At 42.8% G+C, this 26,812-nt stretch overlaps 1 protein-coding gene across 2 annotated transcripts in view; it reads right to left on the bottom strand.

Moving 5' to 3' along the window:
• ASIC2 (acid sensing ion channel subunit 2) overlaps positions 1-26,812 on the bottom strand; it is a 1,118,261-nt gene that overhangs the window by 302,459 nt on the left and 788,990 nt on the right. For both annotated transcript variants that reach the window (XM_073607638.1, XM_073607637.1), the window contains exon 2: positions 21,335-21,485. In XM_073607638.1, coding sequence (XP_073463739.1) covers positions 21,335-21,485 — 151 coding nt within the window. The remainder of the gene's footprint in view (positions 1-21,334; positions 21,486-26,812) is intronic.

Genomic DNA, 26,812 nt, shown 5'->3' with positions numbered 1-26,812 from the left:
TGCCTACCACTGCTCTATGTGAACACAAATAGAGGAAGTAGATAGACTTTAGATTGGTTCTTGGCCCCACCTCCTCCCATCTGTCCAGTAAGGCTTTCCATTGCATGAATGTGCCAATCAGGTCACGCAAAAGGGCCAACAGCAACTTCAACTTTAAAGCCGATTTCCATGTTTACTGTAGTACAAATTTGGTCCAAATAAACTATTGAAAAAGTTACAGTAAACATGGCGGTCAGCTTTAAACATGCTGATCAATACAAGTTTAATGGAATGATGGCTACAGCCTTCCCTGCTTCAGTCATTGTAATGGAGCACCCTTTTCACAGTTATGGTTTGCCCTCTATGAATGGATGTGTTACAAACTACTTATAAATTCAGTCACACAATTCTGTACTTCATCTTATATTTAGGTTAGTTTTTTTTAAAGAACATTTATTACACAGTGATAGTGTTGGCAGCAGCTTCATAATTGCTCTTTAAATGGAAATTATAGTATATTCTATGCAAGTACAAATTTTATTTTAATAATGTATTGTTTACTTAAATTTTTGATGTAAGTTTCACATTTTTTATAGTTTTCTTTTCTATATACCGTATTTTTCGCTCCATAAGACGCAACAAAAGATGCACCTAGGTTTTTAGAGGAGGAAAACAAGAAAAAAAATATTCTGAACCAAATGGTGTACTAAAATATTTACCAGTGCCCATGAAATGCAGCCTGACCTGTGCCAATGAAATGCAGCTTTACCAGTCCCATATATGCAGCCTCACAGTCCCATAGATGCAGCCTCACCGGTCTCATAGATGCAGCCCTCACCGGTCCCATAGATGCAGCCTTACCAATCCCATAGATAAAGCCTCACCGGTCCCATAGATGTAGCCTCACCGGTCCCATAGATGTAGCCTCACCGGTCCCATAGATGTAGCCTCACTGGGCCCATACTGTAGATGCAGCCTCATGGGGCCCATAGATAAAGCCTCACCGGTCCCAGAGATGCAACCTCACCGGTCCCATAGATGCAACCTCACCAGTTCCATAGATTTATTTATTTATTTCAGGTACTTATATAGCGCCATCAATTTACGCAGCGCTTTTACATATACATTGTACATTCACATCAGTCCCTACCCTCAAGGAGCTTACAATCTAAGGGTCTCTAAGTCACATTCATACATACTAGGGACAATTTCGACAGGATCCAATTAACCTACCAGCATGTCTTTGGAGTGTGGGAGGAAACCGGAGTACCCGGAGGAAACCCACGCAGGCACAGAGAGAACATGCAAACTCCAGGCAGGTATTGTCGTGGTTGGGATTCGAACCAGCGACCTTCTTACTGCTAGGCGAAAGTGCTACCCACTACACCACTGTGCCGCCCATAGATGCAGCCTCACCCGTCCCATAGATGCAGCCCCACCAGTCTCAGAGGTGCAGCCTCACCAGTCTCATAGATGCAGCCTCACCAGTCTCATACAGTCTCATAGAGGCAGCCTCACCAGTCCCATAGATGCAGCCTCACCAGTCTCATAGATGCAGCCTCACCAGTCTCATAGATGCAGCCTCACCAGTCTCATAGATGCAGCCTTGCCAGTCCCATAGATGCAGCCTCACCAGTCTCATAGATGCAGCCTCACCAGTCCCATAGATGCAGCCTCACCAGTCTCATAGATGCAGCCTCACCAGTCTCATAGATGCAGCCTCACCAGGCTCATAGATGCAGCCTCACCAGGCTCATAGATGCAGCCTCACCGGTCCCATAGATGCAGCCTCACCAGTCCCATAGATGCAGCCTTACCTGACGTCATTACATCCGCCTGACAGAAGACAGAGCAGCCCGAGCAGCCATACTCCATTCGGTGCCTGGTCAGTGTTCACTCCATAAGATGCAGAGAAGTTTTCCCTCATATTATAAAAATATGCCATGGATAGGCACCAGGAAAAGAAAATTACAGTAAGTAGGATACAATTTTCGTTTTTTTTTTTTTGGATAGAGTGGGGATGTGTTAGATGATTTGTAAATTGTGGTCTGTGTCCCCATTGGGAAGATTCACCAGTCTGTTTGCCCTAAAGACTGTTCTCACAGAGAAAGAAGGTGAGGGTAAAACCAACATTTTAATAGTTATTCCCAGAATAAAAGGTAAGAGGAAATATTGCAATGGGATACCTGTTGTGACTCTGGGACAGGAATTGGATGAGAATTTCCCCAATGGTACACACAGAGCAAAAACACATCTTGGTAAGAGGTTTTTAGCTCTTCCCTACTTAATTAAAAAAAAAAACGTTTTGGCGATACATACACTTTTTTGTAAACAGTTCATAAATGACGATTTGAGCATTTACTACCAGCACTGAGCTTAGATAGAATTGGGAATGACACTTCTGTCCTGATAGGGAAAGAATACAAGCAAATAATTTAAAACATTTGAGATTTCTGTGAGCATGTCTGCACTATTATAACAGGTGACTCAACATTTTACAGATATCCATTTGTAACTGGTTCTCCTGGCAATGTTTCCTGGGAACCATTAGCAGTTTAAAGATTGGTCTTACTTGTTGCCTGGAGTTGCTTTTCAACTGAAATTACACACAAAATGTACGTTTATGATTATTACATTACAGTGTTCTCATCTTTGTATTTTCTGCTAATGCATTTTTTTCAAACCCTAGAAGCCTTTGTGTCATTGACTATAATAACACAGATGTGTTCTTGCATATGATGTGCAATTTCATTTAACTACTCCACAAATAAGTGTCAACAGGGCATAAAGGTGGAAGTGTAAGTGTTTGAGCCCATTTTAGTTTTATGCTATAAACAGAAACTGTTTCATATCGTTTTCCATTTTCCAAAAATAACATCTAATCAAACTTTTGTTACAGAAAGCATTCGTGACACTCTATTTGCTAAGCATGCTGGGCTTTCCAGTAAGATAACCCAGCACTGTTTGTTTGCTGTTATTGTTTTAACACAGGCATAATGTTAGAGTAATGTATGCTGTTATTGCTACTTGGGGTATGTATTTGTTCTACAAAAGCTAAGATCATAGATATATCCAGCACAGTGGACATTAGAATACAAAAGCATGTTTAAGTTTTATATTGAGCATAGAGTTTTGTGACTATAAAATCACAGGATGAAGTTGTAATGACGAAACACATCGGGACATGGCTGTACAGCAACCAGTAGTGACACAATACGCAACACCAGAAGTGACGTTCCGGCAGAGTCAGGTTTGGTTTGGGTGAGACACTGCTTACCACACACCGGGTCCGCCATGACCGTGATATGCCAGTAAGGTGACAATGCACAAAATGTTTCATTACATGCATTGTAACACTGTTCATACTGTGAGTGCAATGTTTGGAGGTTTTTAATTTGTTTAAAATAAATCTTTGGTCAAATGCTACTGCACTATTGGATTATTTTTGATTTTTTTGCACATATGGATTACCTGTGAGGTTGCCACTGAAGATCAGAGGCCGATGTGAATTACTTTTTAACCCTTAATGGGTTGATGCCTCAGTTATCTAGCATGAGAGTGTGAGGCAATTATCTCTGGTGAGTTGACACCTATAGGGGAGCGTCGTCACAACCTTCACGTGGTGTGGTGGAAAAGCTCTTAACAGGATTATCCTCTTTGAACATATATGTCTTATCTAATTGAGGACTTTATACATTTTTTTGGACTTTATTTTTTTAACTTTATTTACTGAGTGATGTTTTTGTTTATCACACATGATAATTATTAATAGCGCCACTATTCACTGCGTTCGCTTACACTGTTTATACGGTAGATGTGTTATTTGAGTTAAAGGGACAACTTTATTGAGTTATTACTTTTCATATACTTTTCGTATACACTTTGGTGCAGTGGTGGGATCTATAGTGTAAGTGGACTTTGAGATCGGATCCTGTGTTTTTAGTATATACCTAAGAATGTCTAAGGTAAAGTCTGCCATAGACGGCTCAGAAATAAATAGGAAATGACCAAAATTCAAGTTGGAAGTGGCCCGGTTGGCACCTCTTGACTTGACGAAGTTAGAGTTTTCTTGTTCAAATATTTTATTGACAGGTAAAGAAGATGTACATGGGGTATAAATATATGCAATTTAGCCCCTGCAAAGGGAGTCATAACCATATAAACAAAGATGCAACTGTTAAGTGGCTGGATCGCAGCCCACAAAGATGAGTAAGGAAAAATAATAAGACATTTAAGTGCATAGTAATTGCATAGTACCATGGTACCTGAGGTTAAGGGATGCCGCAGGCGCCTATTGAGTTTAAGAAAGAGGGAACCCTCAGAGAGGTGATATCAGTGTGTGATGACATGAAACTTGGTATGCGAGGGACATCTAACAATACATGGAGTAAAGAGAGGGAGTTGGTAAACCACGGTGTAGAGGAGGATGCTGACGGGAGGGGATATTATGCATATGTTAATGTTCTGATTCCTGGAGCATCAGAGTGGGTCTGATGGGGGGCTCAAGGGGACAAAGATTCATCAAAATCTGAGGGAAGGAAATTATATATCCATGGCTGCCACAAGCGTCCGTATTTTAGGATTCTGTCCAAGAAAACTGCTTCTATTTTGGTATAGATCATGGCTCTGGTGACTCTCTTTTTGGTCTCTACAGTGTTAAGATGAGGAGTTTTCCAGGCCTTGGCGATCGTTTGCTTTGCCGCGGTGGTAACCTGCAGGAGGAGTTTAAATTGTAGACAAGTCCCTTCAAAATGTTTTTTGTTGAGCAAAGCCATAACTGGGTTAGGGTCTAGTTAAGCTGTTAAACAGCATGGAGAGCATATGGAAGATTTCAGTCTAATGAAGTTAGAGTCTTCAATTGACTGAGTTGGGTGGAAAATTGTCAGCCAGACAGTTACTGCACCCAACCAATCAGATGCAGTCACTATTCAGGTATTCTGTCACCTGTGAGTGCAGGCCCTCAAAATATACAATAGCTGTCAGGGAAGATTACCTGTTTAGCATGGATGGAAGAATCTATTAGATTTCTCTCATTCAGCTGGTGGCCTGAACAAGAGAAGTCTATATTTCTATGGCTAGCTTTAGTTTTACTATAATGACATCAATAATATATACCAAACTAAAAGGTGCAATCAATAAAACGGTGTAAAGAATGACAATGTGCAAAGATCAGTGATCAATATATTAGTAGAAGATGAATAGTCATTGGAAGTTATGGGTTACTGCACTTGTACTGTTCATCATAACAAGCCTTTAAGTACATATTTTATCAATAATAACACAGTTGAGTACCATCTGTGATATTTTTTTAATTTAATATGAACTATTCTGTTAAAGTTTTAAGGACAAGCTTTCAGCATGCACCCCCTTCTTCTAAGGTCCTTGCAGAACAATAACCTTTTAGAAAAAATAAGCCTGTTCTTTATAAGCGGCTTTTTTCCAAGAAATTAATTTCATATTTTGCTATGCCAAGTTGTATGGTAAATTCATTATAATGGCTTTCTTAATGAAGGTTTTCAGTGTGACTATCTGGGAGGGCAGCTGGAGCAAGGTACTAGTGTGCAGAAGAGTTTGCAGTTTATTGCTTTACAAATCACTCTGGAGACCCGCCAAGAGTGACCCAAGGATTTCAATACACTGCAAGGTGAAAGGTTGATCAGGTTCAGTTCAGACAAGAGAAAACTGACTTGAGCCCATGCCTATTACTTGTGAAGCCGTACATTTAATCTCCAGTGACTCTCGTCTCTACATCAGTTTTCCAATTTACAACCTGTCATTTTCCAAACGGTGCTTATATATTTTCCATTCTCCACATGTATTGTGTATGCTGCACTCTCAAACTGTGGCAATGGGCTTGTTAGTAACTGCAAGCTCATACCTATCTTTTTTTTTTTTTTTTTTGGCCATTTGTATATATTTAGAATTTTCACCACCTTTTGATGGCTTTAATCTTTGATGTGTGCTTCCGGCGCCCTATTTGCTAATTGCTATGGGCAATTTGTACTTGCACTGAGTCCCATGTGGGAGGGAAAAAAAAATACCTGCTGGAATCAGCCTAGCCCTACTGTAACTTAAAGGGTCTCAGGAAAGAAACAGCACGTGAAATTATTTTTTTATTCAATAAATAATGGCTGAGTATATATTGAGCTTTAAAGCGGAGTTCCATCCAAAAGTGGAACTTCCGCTCGTTGTACTCCTTCCACCCTCAGGTGCCACGTTTGGCACATTTGGCACCTTTCGGGGAGGGAGGGGGGTTAGGATACCTATCTTTCACAGGTATCCTGTTCTCACTTCCGGGAGCCTCAGCCGCGGGTATTGACATCACCGCCCGGGCTCCTTCCTCCTCCCTCCTCCTTCCTCAGCCGCCGGGCGCAGTAGGGTTACCGGCGTGAAGCCGTAAGGCTTCACTGCAGGGTTCCCTTACTCGCAGTGGAGGCAGCATGCACCCGACAGCTAATGGAAACATCAGCTGCGGTGCCGACATCGCTGAACTCCAGGACAGGTAAGTGTCCGATTATTAAAAGTCAACAGCTGCAGTATGTGCAGATGCTGGCTTTTAATCTTTGCAGCGGTGGGTGGACCTTGCTTTAAGTGCACATAAATCTGCATAAAATGCATAAAATTGCTTGAAAAATGGGCGTGCATTTTTATGTGTGCTGATGTGAATTTTATAGTGAGGAGATTGAGGCAAGCCAAACAGCCCTTTTGAGTGCTTCCATTGCTCACAAAATGCGAGAGTAAAGGCATTATACCAGGATTTACGATGTCACTCATCTAGTTCTATAAACAAGAAAGGAATGTGGGACTTTAAATGAGGCCATTGACTTGTGGAGGTAGAGTGGTTAGTAAACATTATTTATTCGTGACAATGGTATGAAACAAGTAAAAAGGTAATTTCATTTATATACATGCACACATGGCATGAACATAATGGATACATCGATACATATATGTCAGCTTGACAGCACATGAGAAATAACGAATAATTATTGAAAAAATTGTATAAATACATATATGTACACATGTCATAGAAACGGCATTTGGCAATAAGGTGGATGATATAAATCTTGAACATGATTAATTGTAGATAGTACAAGATATTTCCTATTAACAGGCATTGGTGCACCATATGCAACAGAGCTGCTGTAAAAACAAAGGAAGATACACATACACATGAATAATTACATAGTACTGAATACATTTTGAATGTATAAAAAGTATTTATGGGCCAGTGAATAGGTAATGAGCCAGACTTGACTGAGCATCCCATTGAAACTCGATGCTTTTCATGAATATATGGCATTCATTAGGAGTTGGGTACAGAGATAAACTGTAAATACAAATGGGTATGTATTATTAGTTAATATATTCTACCCCTAAGGGAGAAAAGACCTCATGGGGAGAAAGGGGTCTATACTCACAGGTCTGCTAAAGCACTGTGCTTGGCTAGCATCGAGGAAGATGGAATCCCAAACTGGTTGTCTGTTCCGGAGCTGAGGCAAGGAACCCCGCCCCGACCAAGAAAACATCCACATGGCATTCCCGATCACCACAACACATTCCACATGTGTGGGGATGATTACAAATATAGTGTTCTGAAAAAATGTATAAAAATATGTGAAGAATATGTAAAAAAAAAAGGGAGAAAATGTGAAAAGTTAAAAAACATGAGGAATGATGAAAAAATCGAATAAGCGTTGTGTGTGTATATATAATAAATGGGTATGTTGCATGTGTCAAAAAAGGGGCTTGAAAAAGAATATGTGTGCATAACTTACGTGTGTGTATCCAGTGAATGGGCTGTGTGATCTACCTCCCTGATGTAAAACACATAGTGAAATAGTCAGGCAACCAAGCTCACCTGCTTATGTAATCCAGGTGTTGGGTGGGTCCTCTGACACAAGCGCCAAAGTGTTGCCACACCAACCCCATCTCCTGCGTGAGATGGACCGCAATGCGTAGCAGTGCTTCCCTTCCGTGTCTCTCTTGAAATATTGGTGGGGGGCCCTCCTACGCATCGGCGTCATGCTACGACCTGTTTGTGGTGACTTTTGATGCCGCAATTCAGGAACGTTCTCAGTCCATCTCATGCCAGAGATGGGGTTGGCGTGGCTCCACTTTGGCGCTTGTGTCAGTGGTGGATATCACTGTCAACTCCTATTCTCATTCAACGTTGTGCAAGACGTTGGCCTGGGACACACCCAGATTACATAAGCAGGTGTGCTTGATTGCCTTACAATTTCATTATGTGTTTTACACCAGGGAGGTAGCACACACAGCCCAGGTGGATGAGTCTGGCAGCAGCATTCATGATTGACTGAAGGGGGGATACTCTATTTAAAGGTAAGCCAATGAGGAGGGAGTTGCAGTAGTCAAGGCGAGAGATAACCAGGGAGTGAATCAGGAGCTTTGTGATTTCATTGGTTAGAAAGGGACGTAGTTTAGAGATGTTGCGGAGGTTGAGGCGGCAAGCTTTGGAAAGTGATTGGATGTGCACACTGACATGTGGGGATGGGTGGATGGTTGTGCCATTGCTCTTGACAGATAAGTCAGGGGAAGAGGCACGCAGGGGAGGTAATATTATAAGCTCAGTTTTGGTCAAGTTGAGTTGGAGGAAGTGGGAATAGGGTCCAGGGGACAGGTGGTTAGGTGGGTGATAGAAAGGAGTTTAGCAACTTCGTCTGTAGTAGCAGATTTGAATAAGGGGAGTGTCAGTTGTACCTGTTGACATGGGGTCTTAACTGGGGAAGATACCTGTAGAGTGGAGATTTCATCGCGGATTGTATCAATTTTGTTTTTGGAGTGATTAGCAATCTCCTGGGCAGTGAGTGAGTCAGTGGGTAGAGGCGGTGGAGGACGAAATAGAGAGTAGAAGGTAGAGAAGAATTTACAGGGACTGGATTAGAAGGTGTTAATAAGAGTTGTAAAATAGGTCTGCTTGGCAATGTGGAGGAAAGAATAGTATTTTTGGAGGGCAGATTTGTATTGGTTGAAGTCTTTGAGAGACTTAGTCTTGTGCCACAGACGCTTCAAGAACGTGACTACATTTTTTTGAGAATTTTAGTGTCATCTATTTGCCAGAGTTGTAGGGGTCAAGGCCTGTTTCTGCGTGTAGTGAGGGGAGCGAGCTTGTCCAGGGTGGAGGACAGAGATTTATTGTAGATGGACGTGGCTTGGTTGGGGCAGAACAGGGGAGAGATTTTGTCATAGAGGTGGTCAGTAGCAGAATAGAGGAGAGAGTTGAAGTTGCGAAAGTTTCTACTGGTGATGGTTAGGCGATTGGAGGGAAAGGTGTGGAAGACAGGGGGAGAGAGAAACTAATAAGGTGGTGGTCGGAGAGAGGAAAAGGATTGTTTGAGAAGTTGCATGGAGTGCATAGGTAGGAGAATAGAAGGTCAAGGGTGTTGCCATCAGAGTGAGTAGAAGCCTGTACCCATTGCTTCAGGTCAAATGAAGAGGTTAGACCAAGAAGTTTAGAAGTAGCAGGAGTGTTTGTATAAGCAGGAATGTTGAAATCACCGAGAAGTATTGTGGGAATTTCCAAAGAGAGAAAGTAGGGTAGCCAGGCAGAAAACTCATCAAGGAGAGTTGATAATGGTCCAAGGGGCCGTTAGATCACAGCAATTCTTAGGGAAGTTGGAGAGAATAGACATATACAGTGGGCTTCAAATGATGAGAGGGAAAAAGAGGGAGGAGAGTGAATAACCTGGAAGGTGCTCTGGGGGGATAGGAGGAATCCCACTCTACCCCCCTTGCGTCCATTAAGCCTAGGGGAGTGAGTCCAGTGAAGGCCATAATATATATATATATATATATATATATATATATATATATATATATATATATATATATATATATATATATATATATATATGTGTAAACAACCATATATGAGTAAACATCTAGTACAGATTGCATCTAAAATTATTGTATCCACAACCTATAATACAGCTCGTATACATGCAGTATCTCACAAAAGTGAGAAGACCCCTCACATTTTTGGAAATATTTTATTTCATATATATTTTATCTTTTTATGTGACAACATTGAAGAAATGACACTTTGCTACAATGTAAAGTAGTGAGTGTACAGCTTGTAACAGTGTAAATTTGATGTTCCCGCAGAATAACAACACACAGCCATTAATGTCTAAACTGCTGTCAAGAAAAGTGAGTACACCCCTAAGTGAAAATGTCCAAATTGGGCCCAATTAGCCATTTTCCCAGCCCCAGTGTCATGTGACTCGTTAGTGTTACAAGGTCTCAGGTGTGAATGGGGAGCAGGTGTGTTAAATTTGGAGTTATCGCTCTCACTCTCTCATACTGGTCACTGGAGGTTCAACATGGCAAAGAACTCTCTGAGGATCTGAAAAAAAGAATTGTTGCTCTATATAAAGATGTCCTAGGCTATAAGAAGATTGCCAAGACATTGAAACTGAGCTGCAGCACGGTGGCCAAGACCATACAGCGGTTTAACAGGACAGGTTCCACTCAGAACAGGCCTCGCCATGTTCGACCAAAGAAGTTAAAAGCACGTGCTCAGCATCATATCTAGAGGTTGTCTTTGGGAAATAGACATATGGGTGCTGTCAGCATTGCTGCAGAGGTTGAAGTGGTAGGGGATCAGCCCGTCAGTGCTCAGATCATACACCGCACACTGCATCAAACTGATCTGCATGGCTGTCGTCCCAGAAGGAAGCCTCTTCTAAAGATGATGCACAAGTAAGCCCACAAACAGTTTGCTGAAGACAAGCAGACTAAAGACATGGATTACTGGAATCATGTCCTGTGGTCTGATGAGACCAAGATAAACGTATTTGGTTCAGATGGTGTCAAGCGTGTGTGGCAGCAACCAGGTGAGGAGTACAAAGACAAGTGTCTACAGTCAAGCATGGTGGTGGGAATGTCATGGTCTGGGGCTGCATGAGTTCTGCCGCCACTGGGGAGCTACAGTTCATTGAGGAAATCATGAATGCCAACTTGTACTGTGACATACTGAAGCAGAGCATGATCCCCTCCCTTGGAAGACTGGGTCGCAGGGCAGTATTCCAGCATGATAACGACCCCAAACACACCTCCAAGACGACCACTGCCTTGCTAGAAAGCTGAGGGTAAAGGTGATGGATTGGCCAAGCATGTCTCCAGACCTAAACCCTATTGAGCATCTGTGGGGCATCCTCAAATGGAAGGTGGAGGAGCGCAAGGTCTCTACCATCCACCAGCTCTGTGAAGTCGTCATGGAGGAGTGGAAGTGGCAACCTGTGAAGCTCTGGTGAGCTCCATGCCCAAGAGGGTTAAGGCAGTGCTGGAAAATAATGGTGGCCACACAAAATATTGACACTTTGGGCCCAATTTGGGCATTTTCACTTAGGGGTGTACTCACTTTTGTTGGCAGCGGTTTAGACATTAATGGCTGTGTGTTGAGTTATTTTGAGGGGACAGCAAATTTACACTGTTATACAAGCTGTACACTCACTACTTTACATTGTAGCAAAGTGTCATTTCTTCAGTGTTGTCACATGAAAAGATAGAATAAAATATTTACAAAAATATGAGGGGTGTACTCACTTTTGTGAGATACTGTATATCCAAGGATATATAGACACATAATCAGCAGTAGAGGGGTGGTTTGTATATTTCAGTGAACAATGGAGTTTCCTTTTGACTTTTTAGCTTTCTTTTACATCACCTGTGAATGTATTCCATCCTATTTTAATACATAATATCTGGGACTTGATAGTGACTGCCAAATTCATTGCTGGTCCAAAAGGAAAGCATAATGTCTAGTTTGTACACATAGGGGTTGATTTACTAAAACTGGTGCAACATCTGGTGAATCTCTGCATAGAAACCAATCAGCTTCCATGTTTTATTGTCAAAGCTTAATTGAACAAGCAGAAGTTAGAAGCTGATTGGCTCCCATGCACAGCTGCACCAGATTTTGCATTCTGTAGGTTTAGTAAATCACCCCCATTGCCACTTTGAAATTTTAGCAACGACAATGAAAATTGAGTGCCAGTCTTATGCTGGTCATACACTATATGAAAAATCGGCCGAAAATCGGTCATTTAGACCATTTGTTCGTTTTTTCGGCCAGTTAATGGGCACAGAATCGATAATCGTTGGGACATTTTTGAGCCGAAAAAACTAAGGACAAGGTTGGAAATTTTATGCCGAACGAACGATAAATTGAAAGGTTAATGTGTTTCTCGTCCGACCTGACTGCACTAGGTATATGTAAAAAAACGAACAAAAAAATTATTTATTTATGTCCACTGAATGATTTATCGGTCATTACATGATGGCACAATCGTTTGCGGTCACGGCCGAATGTTTGTTTTACAAAAATGGGTTTGGCCAATTTTTCGTATAGTGTATGGCCAGCATAATACCTGATTTTTTTTTAAATCAACAGCTTTTATTAAAATAACTGGTGGTCCTGTCATTATGGTTCTTGCTCAGGAACTTCCTAGGGGTTAGCCTGTCAAACACTTTCTGTAAGAACAAGTGAACACACATTGTACAGGTATGGTCCACATCAGAGGCGTAACTAGAATCTTAGTAACTTAGTAACTAGGGCCCCGATGCAAGAAACCATGGAGGGCCCCCCTGACCCCCGGACAGGGCTCTCTTCTCCGAGCCCGATGGCGGAACACTGGGGTCCGGTCGCAAGTGGGTGGCTGCATGTAAAGGAATCGATTCCCCCCCCCCCCCCGCTTCTCCTCCTATCCTTCCCACAGGCATTCAGCGGCTGCAGGAGGAAAATGGAGAGATGGGTTCCTCTATGTCGGTGTTTCTCAATCTTTTTCCAGTCAGAGCACCCTTGAAGTGGCTGCACTGTAACCACCCTGCAACTGTGTGCATTGCATGCAGTTGCAGCATAGTGATGATGCATTTAAGGGGTTAAAACAGGCGGTCAGGAGGCAACATATTGTCTCTTTACCGGCTGTCAAATGCCTCTGAAAAGCGATCTGAGCATGGATCACTTTTCAGAGTAATCAGCATTTTTTTTTGCTGGTACTAAGGACAAGCAAAAAAAAAAAATCGGTTCTAATGGGACACATATAGGGGGTCAGGATTAAAAGCGCATACATAAAATGTGCATATATACATGTAAACACACATACATACACACACACACATAAATACACACACACACATTATATATATATATAAATGCACATATGCACACACATATAAACCAGTGGCAGATGGTGCTCAACATTTTTGGGGGGTGCAAGCAAACTGAAAAATTCTTTAAAAAAAACGCATCAATTGCAGCCTCACTGTGCTCATCAAACGCAGCCACTGTGCACATCAATTGCCACCACTGTGCCCATCATATGCAGCCACTGTGCCCATCAAACTCAGTCACTGTGCCCATCAAACGCAGCCAATGTGCCCTTAAAACGCAGCCACTGTGCCCATCAAACGCAGCCCTTGTGCACATCAATTGCCACCACTGTGCCCTCAAACACAGTCACTGTGCCTATCAAACGCTGCCACTGTGCCCATCAATTACCACCACTGTGCCCATCAAACGCAGCCATTGTGCCCATCAATTGCCACCCCTGTGCCCTCAAACGCAGTCACTGTGCCCATCAAACGCAGCCACTGTGCCCATCAATTGCCACCCCTGTGCCCTCAAACGCAGTCACTGTGCCCATCAAACGCAGCCACTGTGCCCATCAATTGCCACCACTGTGCCCTCAAACGCAGTCACTGTGCCTATCAATTTCCACCACTGTGCCCATCAAACGCAGCCACTGTGCCCATCAAACGCAGCCACTGTGCCCATCAAACTCAGTCACTGTGCCTATCAAACGCAGCCACTGTGCCCCGTTAAACGCAGTCACTGTGCCTATCAAACGCAGTCACTGTGCCTATCAATTGCCACCACTGTGCCTATGAAACGCAGCCACTGTGCCCATCAAACGCAGCCACTGTGCCCATCAAACGCAGCCACTGTGCCCATCAAACGCAGCCACTGTGCCCATCAATTGCCACCACTGTGCCCATCAATTGCCACCACTGTGCCCATCAATTGCCACCACTGTGCCTATGAAACGCAACCACTGTGCCCATCAAACGCAGGCACTGTGCCCCTCAAAGTCAGTCACTGTGCCCATCAAACGCAGCCACTGTGCCCATCAAACGCAGTCACTGTGCCCATCAATTGCCACCACTGTGCCCATCAATTGCCACCACTGTGCCTATGAAACGCAGCCACTGTGCCCATCAAACGCAGCCACTGTGCCCATCAAACGCAGTCACTGTGCCTATCAATTGCCACCACTGTGCCTATGAAACGCAGCCACTGTGCCCTGAAACGCAGCCACTGTACCATCAAATGTTGCCACTATGACCCCCCTGCCCGCTCGCAGTCTGCCCGGCACTTACCCTGTCTCGGTGGGGCAGCGGGTGACGGCGACGAGCGGGATCCTCCATGCGTCTCCTCCCATCCTCTCCTCCTGATAGGCATCCAATAGCGGCGCTTGTCGTTTCAGCCAATCAGGTGACGGGTAACAGACCCGAGCACCTGATTGGTGGAGAGGCGGTTCAGTGTTAGGAAAGCGAATATTTATTCGCTTTTCTAACACACCTGGGTGGACTGTGAGCGCCAAGCATGACACTCGCAGTTCACCTATTTTGAAGCCTATTAGTGCTTTAAAAACACCCCCGTCGGTGTCATTCAGGCGCCCGGCGTCCAAAAAGGGGCCAGGCGTCTGAATAGGGGGGGCAGTGGCGGCCATAGATAGATTCACGCTATGCATGAATCTATCTATTTGTGATAGAGGGGTGCCTGGAGGGAGGGGGCGGCGCCCATGCGCCCCTATGGATGCACCGCCACTGATATAAACACATACATACACACACATATACATAGATGCACACACATTCACACACATAGATGCACACACACATGCACATACACACACACACATACATACACACACATGCACACACACACACATACATACATGCACATACATATAAACACACATACAGTAGATAAAAAACGGCAGACCTTTACCTTAGCGCTTCCTGCCGGGTACTGCACTGTAGGGGGAGACAAAGAGCACAGCACTGTGCTTTCACTTTCTTTGTAATGTCACCAGCTCCCTGCACAGTGCCGAATACAGTTCGGCTTGGAATCGGGGAGCTTGTCTGCGCTCCTCCTAACAAAGTACTGCATACAGGGGGCCCTCAAGGGCCCCCTGCAGCAAGGGGCCCGGTCCCCATGGCAACCTCAGCGACCCCTATAATTCCGCCACTGGTCCACATGCATAGTCCAATATATGGAAGAGTTAGAATCATATTCAAGGTTTCATTGCAGTCTTTTCTCCATTAGGAATATTTCTTGCAACTTTTTTTTATAGTGAGGAAGGGTAAGAACATCTGACAATGTTTTTATAAGGAGAAAAGACATCCATTCATCTAGGACACTAGAAAAGAACTGAAGCATGGTAAGAGTGTGAGGGATTATATCTGTCTGACTAATGCAGCGTACACACGGGCAGACTTTTCGACCGGACTGGTCCGACGGTCTATCTGACGGACTATCGGCGGACTTTCCCAACGAATGGACTTGCCTCACCAGCCACTGACCTCACCGCACTTCCCTGAAAAAAGCACTACACAAGCAACCAATACAACAGGGGCCTTCACTAACTACCAGCCTTATGCCGCGTACACACGAGTGGACTTTTTGACCAGACTTGTCCGACGGACTATCCAACGGACTTTCTGCGGACTTCCAACAGACTTTCCCAACGAACGGACTTGCCTACACATGATCACACCAAAGTCCGACGGATTCGTACGTGATGACGTACAACAGGACTAAAATAAGGAAGTTGATAGCCAATAGCCAATAGCTGCCCTAGCGTCGTTTTTTTGTCCGTCGGACTAGCATACAGATGAGCGGACTTTTCGACTGGACTCGAGTCCGTCGGAAAGATTTGAAACATGTTCCAAATCTAAAGTCCGTCAGATTTTCGACCGACAAAGTCCATTGCAGGTCCGATGAAGCCCACACACGGTTGAATTGTTCGTCGGACCAGTCCGGTCGAAAAGTCCGCTCGTGTGTACGCGGCATAATAGCTTTTTTGTGTGTGTCCAATTATCCTGTAGGCAGCAGTATATCCCATATATCTTAAAATTCCTTTTTGACCTTATGTCCCCTAATGATTGATTGGCAAAACACGTTTTAGTAAAGTGAGGAAGGTCAATTGACTAGGTTTTAATTACAGTAGTAGAAGTTTACATAAGGAAGACCGTGGTTTTGGGTCAAACTGTTAGGCTATCCATTATACATACTGGTAAGTTTATGCAAGTAGTACCCAACTCTTCCCCAACAGGAAAATAAAGGTTTACCTTTCACATGGAAGGTTTTCTTTGAGATTCAACACTAAAATTCTTGCTTAGCCCCAGTTGTGACTCTTTTTATCTTAAAGGGGTTTAAAACCTTTGTGTTTTTTCACCTTAATGCATCCTATGCATTAAGGTGAAAAAAACACCTGGCAGTGACCGGCCCCCCAGCCCCCCCCCCTGTTTTACTTACCTGAGCCCTGGAACTTGACCTACTGGGGACTCGCTGTCTATCTGCCCGGGGTTCTCGGCTCTTGATTGGATAGATTGATAGCAGTGCAGCCATTGGCTCTTGCTGCTGTCAACCAAATCCAATGACGCGTGCGCCAGGGGGCGGGGCCAAGTCATACACTCGGCGGCTATGGATGCCGAATGCTGGACTCGAACGCATCTGCAGGGTAACCCCCTCAGGGAAGCGTTTCCCCTAGGGGGTTATCTGATGCGGGGAGGAGCCGCCGGGGGCCCCCAGAAGAGCAGGTTCAGGGCCACTCTGTGCAAAACGAGCTGCACGGTGGAGGTAAGTATGATATGCTTGTTATTAAAAAAACAACAAAAAAACGAACCCTTACATTCACTTTAATATATTGCTCACAGAACAATGTATGAAAAACAATCAGCACATAAAAATTAGGTTTATCAGGAATTAGACATAAATTGAAACAAAATCTACAAATTAAAGCAGCTAGATCCTAATCAAGTCTAATGCCAGTAAGAATCAGAAGCTCCTTAATGTGATATATGGCCTGCACCTGTTCTTCCCAAGGACAGATGGAAACGCTTTGATATTTTGCCAGTCTGGATAGCTCTCTCCAGCCTTCACACAACATGTATTTTGACAACCACCTCTACAGGTCATGTTCCCTGTAATATAAGCCACCAGGGGGGCAGCTATTTTAGAGAGGTAACTGCTGAGAGTGTGGGCATTGACATTTTCCTGTGCCAGGCAAGCTAAAGGAGGTCCTTCAAAATAACTTTTCAGCTCCTGTAAGAAAACCCCTTTTAATTAAAATATCAGTGATAGAAAATAAGAATTTTATTGGAACAATTCAGAGCTGTTTAGTTGGGAACTGTCACACCACAGGCGGCTTTTTATTTCAAAATCCCTCCATGGCTACAGCATCCATGCACTTAGCTACTAGTATCCTAAGAGAAACATACAATGAAAGCATAATAGTCTATGTTCCAGAATCCACACAATGAGTGCCAACCTGCATCTTGGCCTTCACCTCCTTTTTCATTACCACATATATTCCCTAAGAAACTTCTTGTAACCTTGTACAGCTGAGCCAGTAACAAATCAAAGTACAGAGCTATAACAGAAACAGCAATAGCAATATCATAAAAACAGTTTCACTGTGTTACACTTCTCCTTAGCAAAAAAATGCCAAAGTAATCATCTCAGAGCCATAGTACATGCTAAGAAGAGTAGAGGGGGAAATAAACGGCAAAGATGTCTTACAACACCATCTCTGTGATCTCAACAGTCATTTGCTTTAAATCAGTTTTATGTTTCATTAAAAAAAAAACCTTAAAGTTAATATATGGCAAGGCTATGGACATTTAAATATTTACATTTTCTTAACAAGCCCTAAATATGCCTTAATACAGGTCCTCATTGTCCTCTGTGGCTGCAGGAACTGTGGAGTAATGTATCCTCAAAGTTCACAGCAGAATCACTAAAGTTGCCCAAGTCCCTGATATGTAACACTACTCCCCCTTCCAGCAGTGACGCAGCAGCCTGAGACACAAGCAGGCAGCAAATGAAGTCAGAGTAAGAGTCAGGCCCGTTTCACACCTATGCAAATTGGATGTGGCCTACACCACACGTGTGCTTTTTCTGGGCATTGCGGTGTGAATTGCAAGCACATTATCTTCTATGGGAACGCATCTGATTCGCAGATGCATTCTGTTGTGAACAGGATAAGGTCATGATGTAAACCTGACCTGATCCTGATCAAAAACTGACGTCAAACTCTGAACAACTGATTTTTCTCTTCGCGCTCCGAAGAGAAAAACCACTGCGCGCCGAGCCCACCCAGTTGTGTTACAATAGCTAATGAATATTCTCTATTGTAACACTGATTCTCCTCCCGGCCAAATCGGGAAGCGGGTCATGAGACCCATCACACAACTGGAAAAAGGAGATCCGACCGGATTGGCCATGAGAAAGGAGACACTGGGGAACCGAGACAGGCCCGGAGAGAAGCCGCCCCCCGCTAGGAGCGCTGCCCACGAGATGGGGTAAGTGCGGAGCCCTGACTGACTGACGGGGGGGCTTCTATGCCGTCCATGGTTGGGGGGGGCAGCAGGTGGATTGTTTGTCCCCCCCAAAAAAAAACAAAAAAACACCAACCGCCACTGCTGGACATGTTATCTATAACAAACTCAAAATGATGAATAAGAGTGAACCTGACAGTGTTAATGAACTTTACCATCACAGGGTCCCAGTAGACCACAAAACAAAACCAGCATGCATGCCAGCAGTAATACACAATCATTTGGACAATGCAGCTTTGTCTAAATTAGGGCCACTGAGGCAGCAAATATGGGACCAGGCTGTCAATTTAGCAACACTGATACTTATCAGAACTGTTAGTATTTGCCTTTTAAAGCTGAGCTGTCAAATACATAGTGATCAAACTGATCATGGAAATGCATAGCCACCAAGTAGTATAGGATGTGCCAAAAATCTTGCGATAGCACATGTTCACAGAAATTAATTGGAATGTTGCCATGGTACTTGGAAGCACTACTAGGTCTTACCAGCTTTGGACATTGATAAACCTGACAGGTTCCCTTCAATATGGAGAGTTTGTATTGACTTTGTTCATCACTTAAAAGTATATTGTATTTTGTCAGGTGTCATTTTCCTAGAAGCAACGTGTACAATGATTTCATGTCTTCTGAGCAAGACAGAATGTACAGTGGACCTAGACCCTAAACTTTCTCTTTAAACCGTTCATGACAAGTCAGTTGTGACTGATATAGTACTTGCAGTGCACATTCTGCATCGGTTCTTTTGCCCAGTCATACTTTTCATCCATTGCACAGCACTGTGTGGCTGCTACTTACCTACAATATTAGTGGAGGCACAAAGTCACACTGAGCTGCTTTCCTGTTCCTAGATCCCATTACCTGATGGAAGCCCATCAATGTAATACAGTAACTAGATGCAGGAGTAGGTGGGATATGCCTCCAACTGTGCAAAGCCCTATTAGGCACCATTGAGGCTAGAAGAATGGCGAGTGCCTAAGCGCTGTCACATGTGTGGAAGTCCCTTACTGCTTCTGACCTTGAGATTTATTATAAAGGTTAGTTTTATTTTTTTTACATTTTGCTTTAGCACATTAAGGCCTCATGCACACGAGACGCCGGTGCAAACTCTGCTGAACACATGTTTTTAAAAGCTGAAACCGGCGTTTAGAAAAGCCCGTTTTGCCGCGTTTGCATGCCGCATTTAGCCGCGTTTGCGTCTACCCTGTTTCCCCGAAAATAAGACCTAGCGTGATTGTCAGTGATGGCTGCAATATAAGCCCTACCCCCCAAATAAGCCCTACCCTGTTTCTCCAAAAATAAGCCCTACCCTGAAAATAAGACCTACAAGGACTTTAACTAGGGCTTATTTGGGGGGTAGGGCTTATATTGCAGCCATCACCGACAGTCACGCTAGGTCTTATTTTAGGGGAAACAGGGTAGAAGCGTCTGCAGAGCAGAGAATGACATTTTGCGACCCAACTTTGGGGCCCCGTATGTCAGGGCCACTTGGTGCTAGGAACTTGTGCTAACACAGTGGAACTAGCACTACAACATATCCAAATTTGGGGTTCCTAGCACCAAGTGGCCCCGAGATACGGGGCATCACAGTCGGGTCGCAAAATGTCAAGCACTTCTGCAGCAGAGAATGACATTTTCCGACCTGATTTTGGGGCCCCATATCTCTGGGCCACTTGATCCTAGGAACCCCAAATTTGGATATGTTGTAGTGCTAGTTCCACTGTGTTTGCACACCAAATTTGGGATATGGGGATATAGGGCCCCAAAGTCGTGTAATAAAATGTTCCTTTAAAAACACTTATAAACGCAAACGCGGCTAAACGCGGTACAGGTGTTTAGCTGCATTTAGCCGCGTTTGGCGTCTGAAACGTGGAAATTTTTTGCATCTGATATATGCATATGTTATAGTGTTAGTCCAACTGTGTTAGCACACCAAATTTGGGGTTCCTAGCACCAAGTGGCCCCGAGATATGGGGCCGCAAAGTCGGGTCGCAAAATGTCAAGCACTTTTCTGCAGCAGAGAATGACATTTTGTGACCCGACTTTGGGGCCCCGTATCTCGGGGCCACTTGGTGCTAGGAACACCAAATTTGGATATGTTATAGTGCTAATTCCACTGTGTTTGCACACCAAATTTGAGATATGGGGATATGGGGCCCCAAAGTCGTGTCATAAAATGTTCCTTTAAAAACACTTATAAACGCAAACGCGGCTAAACGCAGTACCGCGTTTGGCGTCTGAAACGTGGAAAACTTTTGCGTCTGAACCCATTTTTTTGCTTCTGGAAAAACAAGGTTAAAAGCAACTGCCTAAAAACGCCAAAAAACGAGACTGTGTACATGGACACATAGGATAACATTGAATGGATTTAGGGGCAGTTGAAAAAAGTGTCCAAGTGCCTCTGAACGCGAGTTTAACAGCGTCTCGTGTGCATGTGGCCTAAATTGTGCTAATAATAATGTTAAACATCAAAACTGTACAGCCCTGAAAACCCACCTCTCAGTTGTCTTAATGGCTCCTTTATAGCTAAGAAGCCATATGCCTGAAAACCCACATGGATTTGTGTTATTAGCTCTTTATTATTGACTGCATCTGTCCCATAAAACGGCTGCTATGGATGCTCAGCTGGATGCAAAGAAATGTGGAGATATGTGAATACCTTTTTGTTTTGCATAGAAGACTTGTGTTATGGAAAGTTCCCTGTACTTACCGGTCTCTCCCCAGATGGGTAGATACTCATCTTGCTGGATGTCCAACATGATTTCCAAGCCGTTTCCTGTCCCTCCTTTCACAGTGGTGAGCGGAGGCCGACCATCGTGTCCAGAATTAAACATGTAACATTTCCCGTACCTTGTGAACACCTGAAGAGACAGAAGAGAGGAATGGCCTTAATAATTCATTCTAAGGCAGCAGTAAAGCAAACAGAAAAGATTGATAAGTGACATGTTGAGAAGCATACGACAAAGTTACCCCCTACAGTTTTTCCACCAGAATATTACACCCAAACCCCCAATCACTGCATTAGGGTCTTCTTATGTTTTCTGTTTATTTTTTTTATGACTACTACTAGGTTTATGACTTTTGAAGCATACATTATGTTGTTTCTCTGATGGGTTTCAATTTCTGAACTGGAACTGTAAGTGAAATCAGATGTTGAGGTTTTCATTCAAGAACATGACTTTTCTATGAGATCCTATGTTATTTTCACTACTGTACTGCCTACTTGCCTTGACACTAGCTCATAAAAACACAATGAAGGAAATGTCTGTTATCCACAGCAAACAAATCCAGCTGTCAGTTTTCCAATGCATTTTTTAAAACAAAAGCCTACATCACGTCGGTTGCTACGCGGAACAAGTACACTTTTTTTTTTATTTTTTATTTTAATTATAGACGTACTTATTTAAAGGCTGCCAACCAACAATGTACTAACAGCCTCAGAAAGCTTTTTGCATCTATGACCACATTACAGACGATATTCAGTTTTCATTTAAAATGGGAGTGGTTGTTGTACAAAGATAGATTTTTTATCTTGTTGTCAAAGCCGCACAGGGTGGTAAGAAATATAATTATATAGAGTGTATACAGAAAAAAATGGTATATAGCATCATATAAATGGAAAGGTTCATTGAGATTCTACCAATACAGATGCTGCATGTACTGCATGTATAAGTGTTAAGCCCTGGAATGGAATCTAATTTTCCTGCGGTGGTGTACTAATTTTCTGCTTCATTCTTTGCTCAAAGACAGCAGCGAATATATGATGGTTTTTTATTACTGAAGACATTTTACACAAAATACACAGAGCGACATATGGGAACTCCTTTGGGTCCAATTCACCTCATCTCTCTCACCTTTGAGATAAGGCTTTGCTCCTAAATTACTCCAGCACCAGGTTGATTTATAGGCTAAGGCAACCCGTATCTGCTTGGCTTTCTTTATTGCAGCAAGGAATGGAGAGATAGTTCCAACAATAAAATGTTAGGAGAGATCCTGACAGAGAATGAGATGATATTTGGTGAGGGGAGAATAATAAACCTGGAAATGTAACCACAGTGACACTTCCTCTCTTTATCTTCAACCTAGAGGACCGTGCAGCTAAGGGTTCTATCCATAGATTCATCATCGGCAAAGTCAGCAAACATAGTCAAAGTCACCTCTAAGAAGACAGAGTAGAGCTGCCTGATAATGAGCAGCAGAGTTGACGGAGTCAGATCTTATAAATTGCATTGCATTCTGGCTTTCAAATATGTGGTGACAACTAGATCGCTCACAGTCCTGTTGATTTTTAGCTGCAGACCACTTCCAAATGTGAAATTGCTGAATATTGCATAGCCTACCTGTTCCAAGTGTGTCACTTCTTTAATGAGGAAAAACAATGGGGGGAATTGCTTTCTCAAAAAGTAGATCTCCAGGCTTTAGTGCAATTTAAATAGTTTGTTTGGACCAGCTTGGTCCAAATGAAATTTTTAAACATCAGGGAGATCTATTTTAAAAACACACTACTTCAGCCAAAACTTATATTGTTGGTTTTGGACAGAGTGTGGAGGGTTTAGAGCCTCTGGCAGGTTTTAAAGGGTGTATGTATACTCGTTGAGGTCATTTCACCTCACTTTGTCCTGTGGGGCACCATTTGCCAAGACCAAAACTCCCAAATGAATACACAGAAAGCAATAAAAATCTCCGAGAGGTTCTAACGTCTTTTTCGCCGTTGTTTAAGTACATGTTGGGAAGATTCCCTCTCGCTTCTTGCTCTCTCTGACATCTGCCAAGGAAGTTAGAACTCTCCACAAAAAGAACACAGACAGCAAAAAAGTTAGAAGACATTCTAACTCTTCCCCAATCTATTCTGGTGGCTTTGCCATTTAATAAATCATAAATCCTGGAAATATCAACATGAAACCAGGAAAAATGTGAATATCATTATAGCAGATAATTCAGCTGTCCCCCCCCCCCCCCCCCCTCCCAAAAAAAAAAACAAAAAAAAAAACACCACAGCTCTTTTTCTGTCACAGTTGAGGAAAGTGAAAAGACTGGACCCGAAGGGTTATCTTACTGATATTGTCATCTTAAGGTATGGATGTTGGTGTAAATGATTTGGGCAGGCAGCCTCTACACTCCAGAAGATCACCACAGTCTCCTTGGCTTGTAGTATAATGTAACGAGATTGGAAACTGAAGCGCCACACCACTGCTAAGAGGTCACTGCTGGTTCTCACAAGCCCAGAGAAAGAGTGTCTTGAAGTAGAGCTCGGGCATGTATCGGTCATGGTCAAGATATCCTCCTTTACTTATGGAACCAAGAAGTTCCCAACATCTCTGACCCCAGCTGCCTGGTTCACAATTTGTAAAATCTCTGGTGTCAGTTGTCCTTTCGGTACAGGCACTCCTAAACCAAACAACCACTGGTGAAGAAAGTCATTTGATGATATTCAGCATGTGTTTGGACTGCTTTTGACTTTCTGTTAGGATAATATCCTTCACGCTGGGGACAACGGACGCAACATGTCAGTTTTCCTTCATCTCCCAAAGGATCCAAAAGTCGGACTAAACATTTGGTAAAAATAGGGCTGTCTGATAAGACATAAGCATAAGTTTAATCAGCAGGCCCAGTTTTTTCTCTTACCTGTCTGAAACATTCAGTATCCTGACATAGATCTATAGTAGACCCACTAGAGAGTGACTCTGCTGATCAGCAATGAAAGAAGAGGACAGAATTAGACCTCACAGGACTTCTCCAGTGGTCTTTGGGACGCCTGTGCAGTATCGCTGTTTGCAAAGGCAATATGTCTGCCCTACCTGTTACATCACAGGACCAGGACTGAGGAAACTTTTGTATTAGGCTTTGCATATGGAAAGACCGATAGACTGACTTTCTCCCTCTACTGATGTGACAGAACAGAGCTTGAAGTGAATATTGGCTTTGGATCGAAAGGATACCCATCCAAGCAAAGTCTGCTCAGTCCTAATTAGCAGCTCACCCATTGCCTGGCCAGTATAATGCCAGTCTTGTATGATGGGACACAATGCCACAAATAATTATGCCGAAGCTACATGAGTGACTGCAATCGATCTATTTAAGGCAGGACAATTTTTTTATGAACATACATTGAAGAAGACAGCGGGAGACCAATCTGACAGCTCATTAAAAGTGTTGAGCAAAGGGAAACATTTCCATGCACACCACTGTCACCCAGTTTGTAAATCACAAGGGATTTTAATTATCTTACAATATTTCAAAGTAGAAGTAGTTTTCACATATGTTTAGGCATGTCTAAGAAAAGCTTGTTCACGCACGGATGGAAAAGGATTCATCTACAGATCTTGCCTTGATCTTCATAAGTTCTGTCTATCCCTAACCGTAGACTTCTGTTGGCATGTTTTATTAGCATGTTGAGGAAAGATATAATGTATGACAGTCCCTGCTTTCATCTCAATTTCTAACATCTTTTCTAGGTGGCCCTACTGACAGCTCAGTCAGTGGCAAAAACAATGTTATTGCTGGTAAACCGATGCATGTCCCATCTTAGAAAAACACTCATTCTGTAAAGAGTACTGGCTGAGTACTATAACATGATGAGAATGGATGCTGTATACATGCCCATAGGGACCATATGTAAAATATCATACTGAGAACTGCATACTTTGAATGAAAAGAAATCAGAACATAAGCTGTACCTATATCTGTAAAGCCAGTAGATAAACCTACATCTTTAAATCCAACATATATAGCTACGTCTTTACAGCCAAAAGAGGTGCTTACTGCTATTATATAGCCTAAATCACACAACCCATCTGATCAGTATAGCAGTCATTGCTGCATTTTTTTGTTTTAAATCTGTTTGGCAATAAAACATGGAATCGGATTTACACATGCATTTATTCCTTTTCAAAGTGCATATGTTCCATTTCATCTCTTTCTTTACGTAGTAAATACCAAGTGATCTTGCCAGTAAAAGTGCCTTTCTCCAAATAGATGACAATTCCCCTGCAGTAAAAACACTGCAGAGTTGTCACCCTTTCAATATATATATTATTATATAGGATTTATATAGCGCCAACAGTTTACGCAGTGCTTTACATTATAAAAGGGAGACAATACAGTTATAATACAATAAAATACAAAAGGATTAAGAGGGCCTTGCTCAGAAGAGCTTACAATCTAATAGGGTGGGGCAGGTGGTACAAAAGGTTGTAACTGTGGGGAATGAGCTGTTGGAAGTGGTAGGAGATTAGTTGGAGAGGTGATAGGCTTTCCTGAAGAGATGAGTTTTCAGGGATAGCCTGAAGGTAACAAGGGTAGGGGATAGCTGGACAGGGTGAGGTAGCGAGTTCCAGAGGATGGGAAAGAAATCCTAATATAAATATATATATATATATATATATATATATATATATATATATATATATACATACATACATACACACACTGTATATATGGATTCATTCCACACAGAGTGATATATTTCAAGCATTTTTCTTTTAATTTTGAGAATTATGGCTTACAGCTAGTGAAAACCCAAAATTCAGTATCTCAGAAAATTAGATTATTACATAAGACCAATCAAAAAAAAAAGGATTTTTAATACAGAAATGTGTGCTTACTGAAATTGTACAGTATAGTATGCACTCAATATCTGGTCGGGGCACCTTTAGCATTAATTACTGCATCAATGCGGCGTGGCATGGAGGCAATCAGCCTGTGGCATTGCTGAAGTCTTATGGAAGCCCAAGTTGCTTTTATAGTGGCCTTCGGCTCATCTGCATTGTTGGATCTGGTGTCTCTCATCTTCCTCTTGACAATACCCCTCAGATTCTCTATGGGGATTAGGTCAGTGGCCAATCAAGAACAGTGATACCATGATCATTAAACCAGGTATAGGTATTTTTGGCAGTGTGGGCAGGTGCCAAGCCATGCTGGAAAATGAAATCAGCAGCTCCATAAAGCTGGTCAGCAGAAGGAAGCATTAAGTGCTCTCGAATTTCCTGGTAGAGGGCTGTGCTGACTTTGGACTTGATAAAACACAGCGGACCAATGCCAGCAGATGACCTGGCTCCCAAAATCATCAACTATGGAAACTTCACACTGGACCTCATGCAACTTGGATTCTGTGCCTCTCCACTCTTTCGCCAGACTCTGGGACCTTAAAATAGAAGTAAGGGTTTCTTTTTTTAAATTTTATTTATAC

The sequence above is a fragment of the Aquarana catesbeiana genome, linkage group LG12 (assembly GCF_042186555.1).
Source record: "Aquarana catesbeiana isolate 2022-GZ linkage group LG12, ASM4218655v1, whole genome shotgun sequence".
In the NCBI taxonomy this organism is placed as follows: Eukaryota; Metazoa; Chordata; class Amphibia; order Anura; family Ranidae; genus Aquarana; species Aquarana catesbeiana.
The sequence above is the reverse complement of the archived record's forward strand: the minus strand, read 5'-3'. Positions and strand labels throughout refer to the sequence as shown.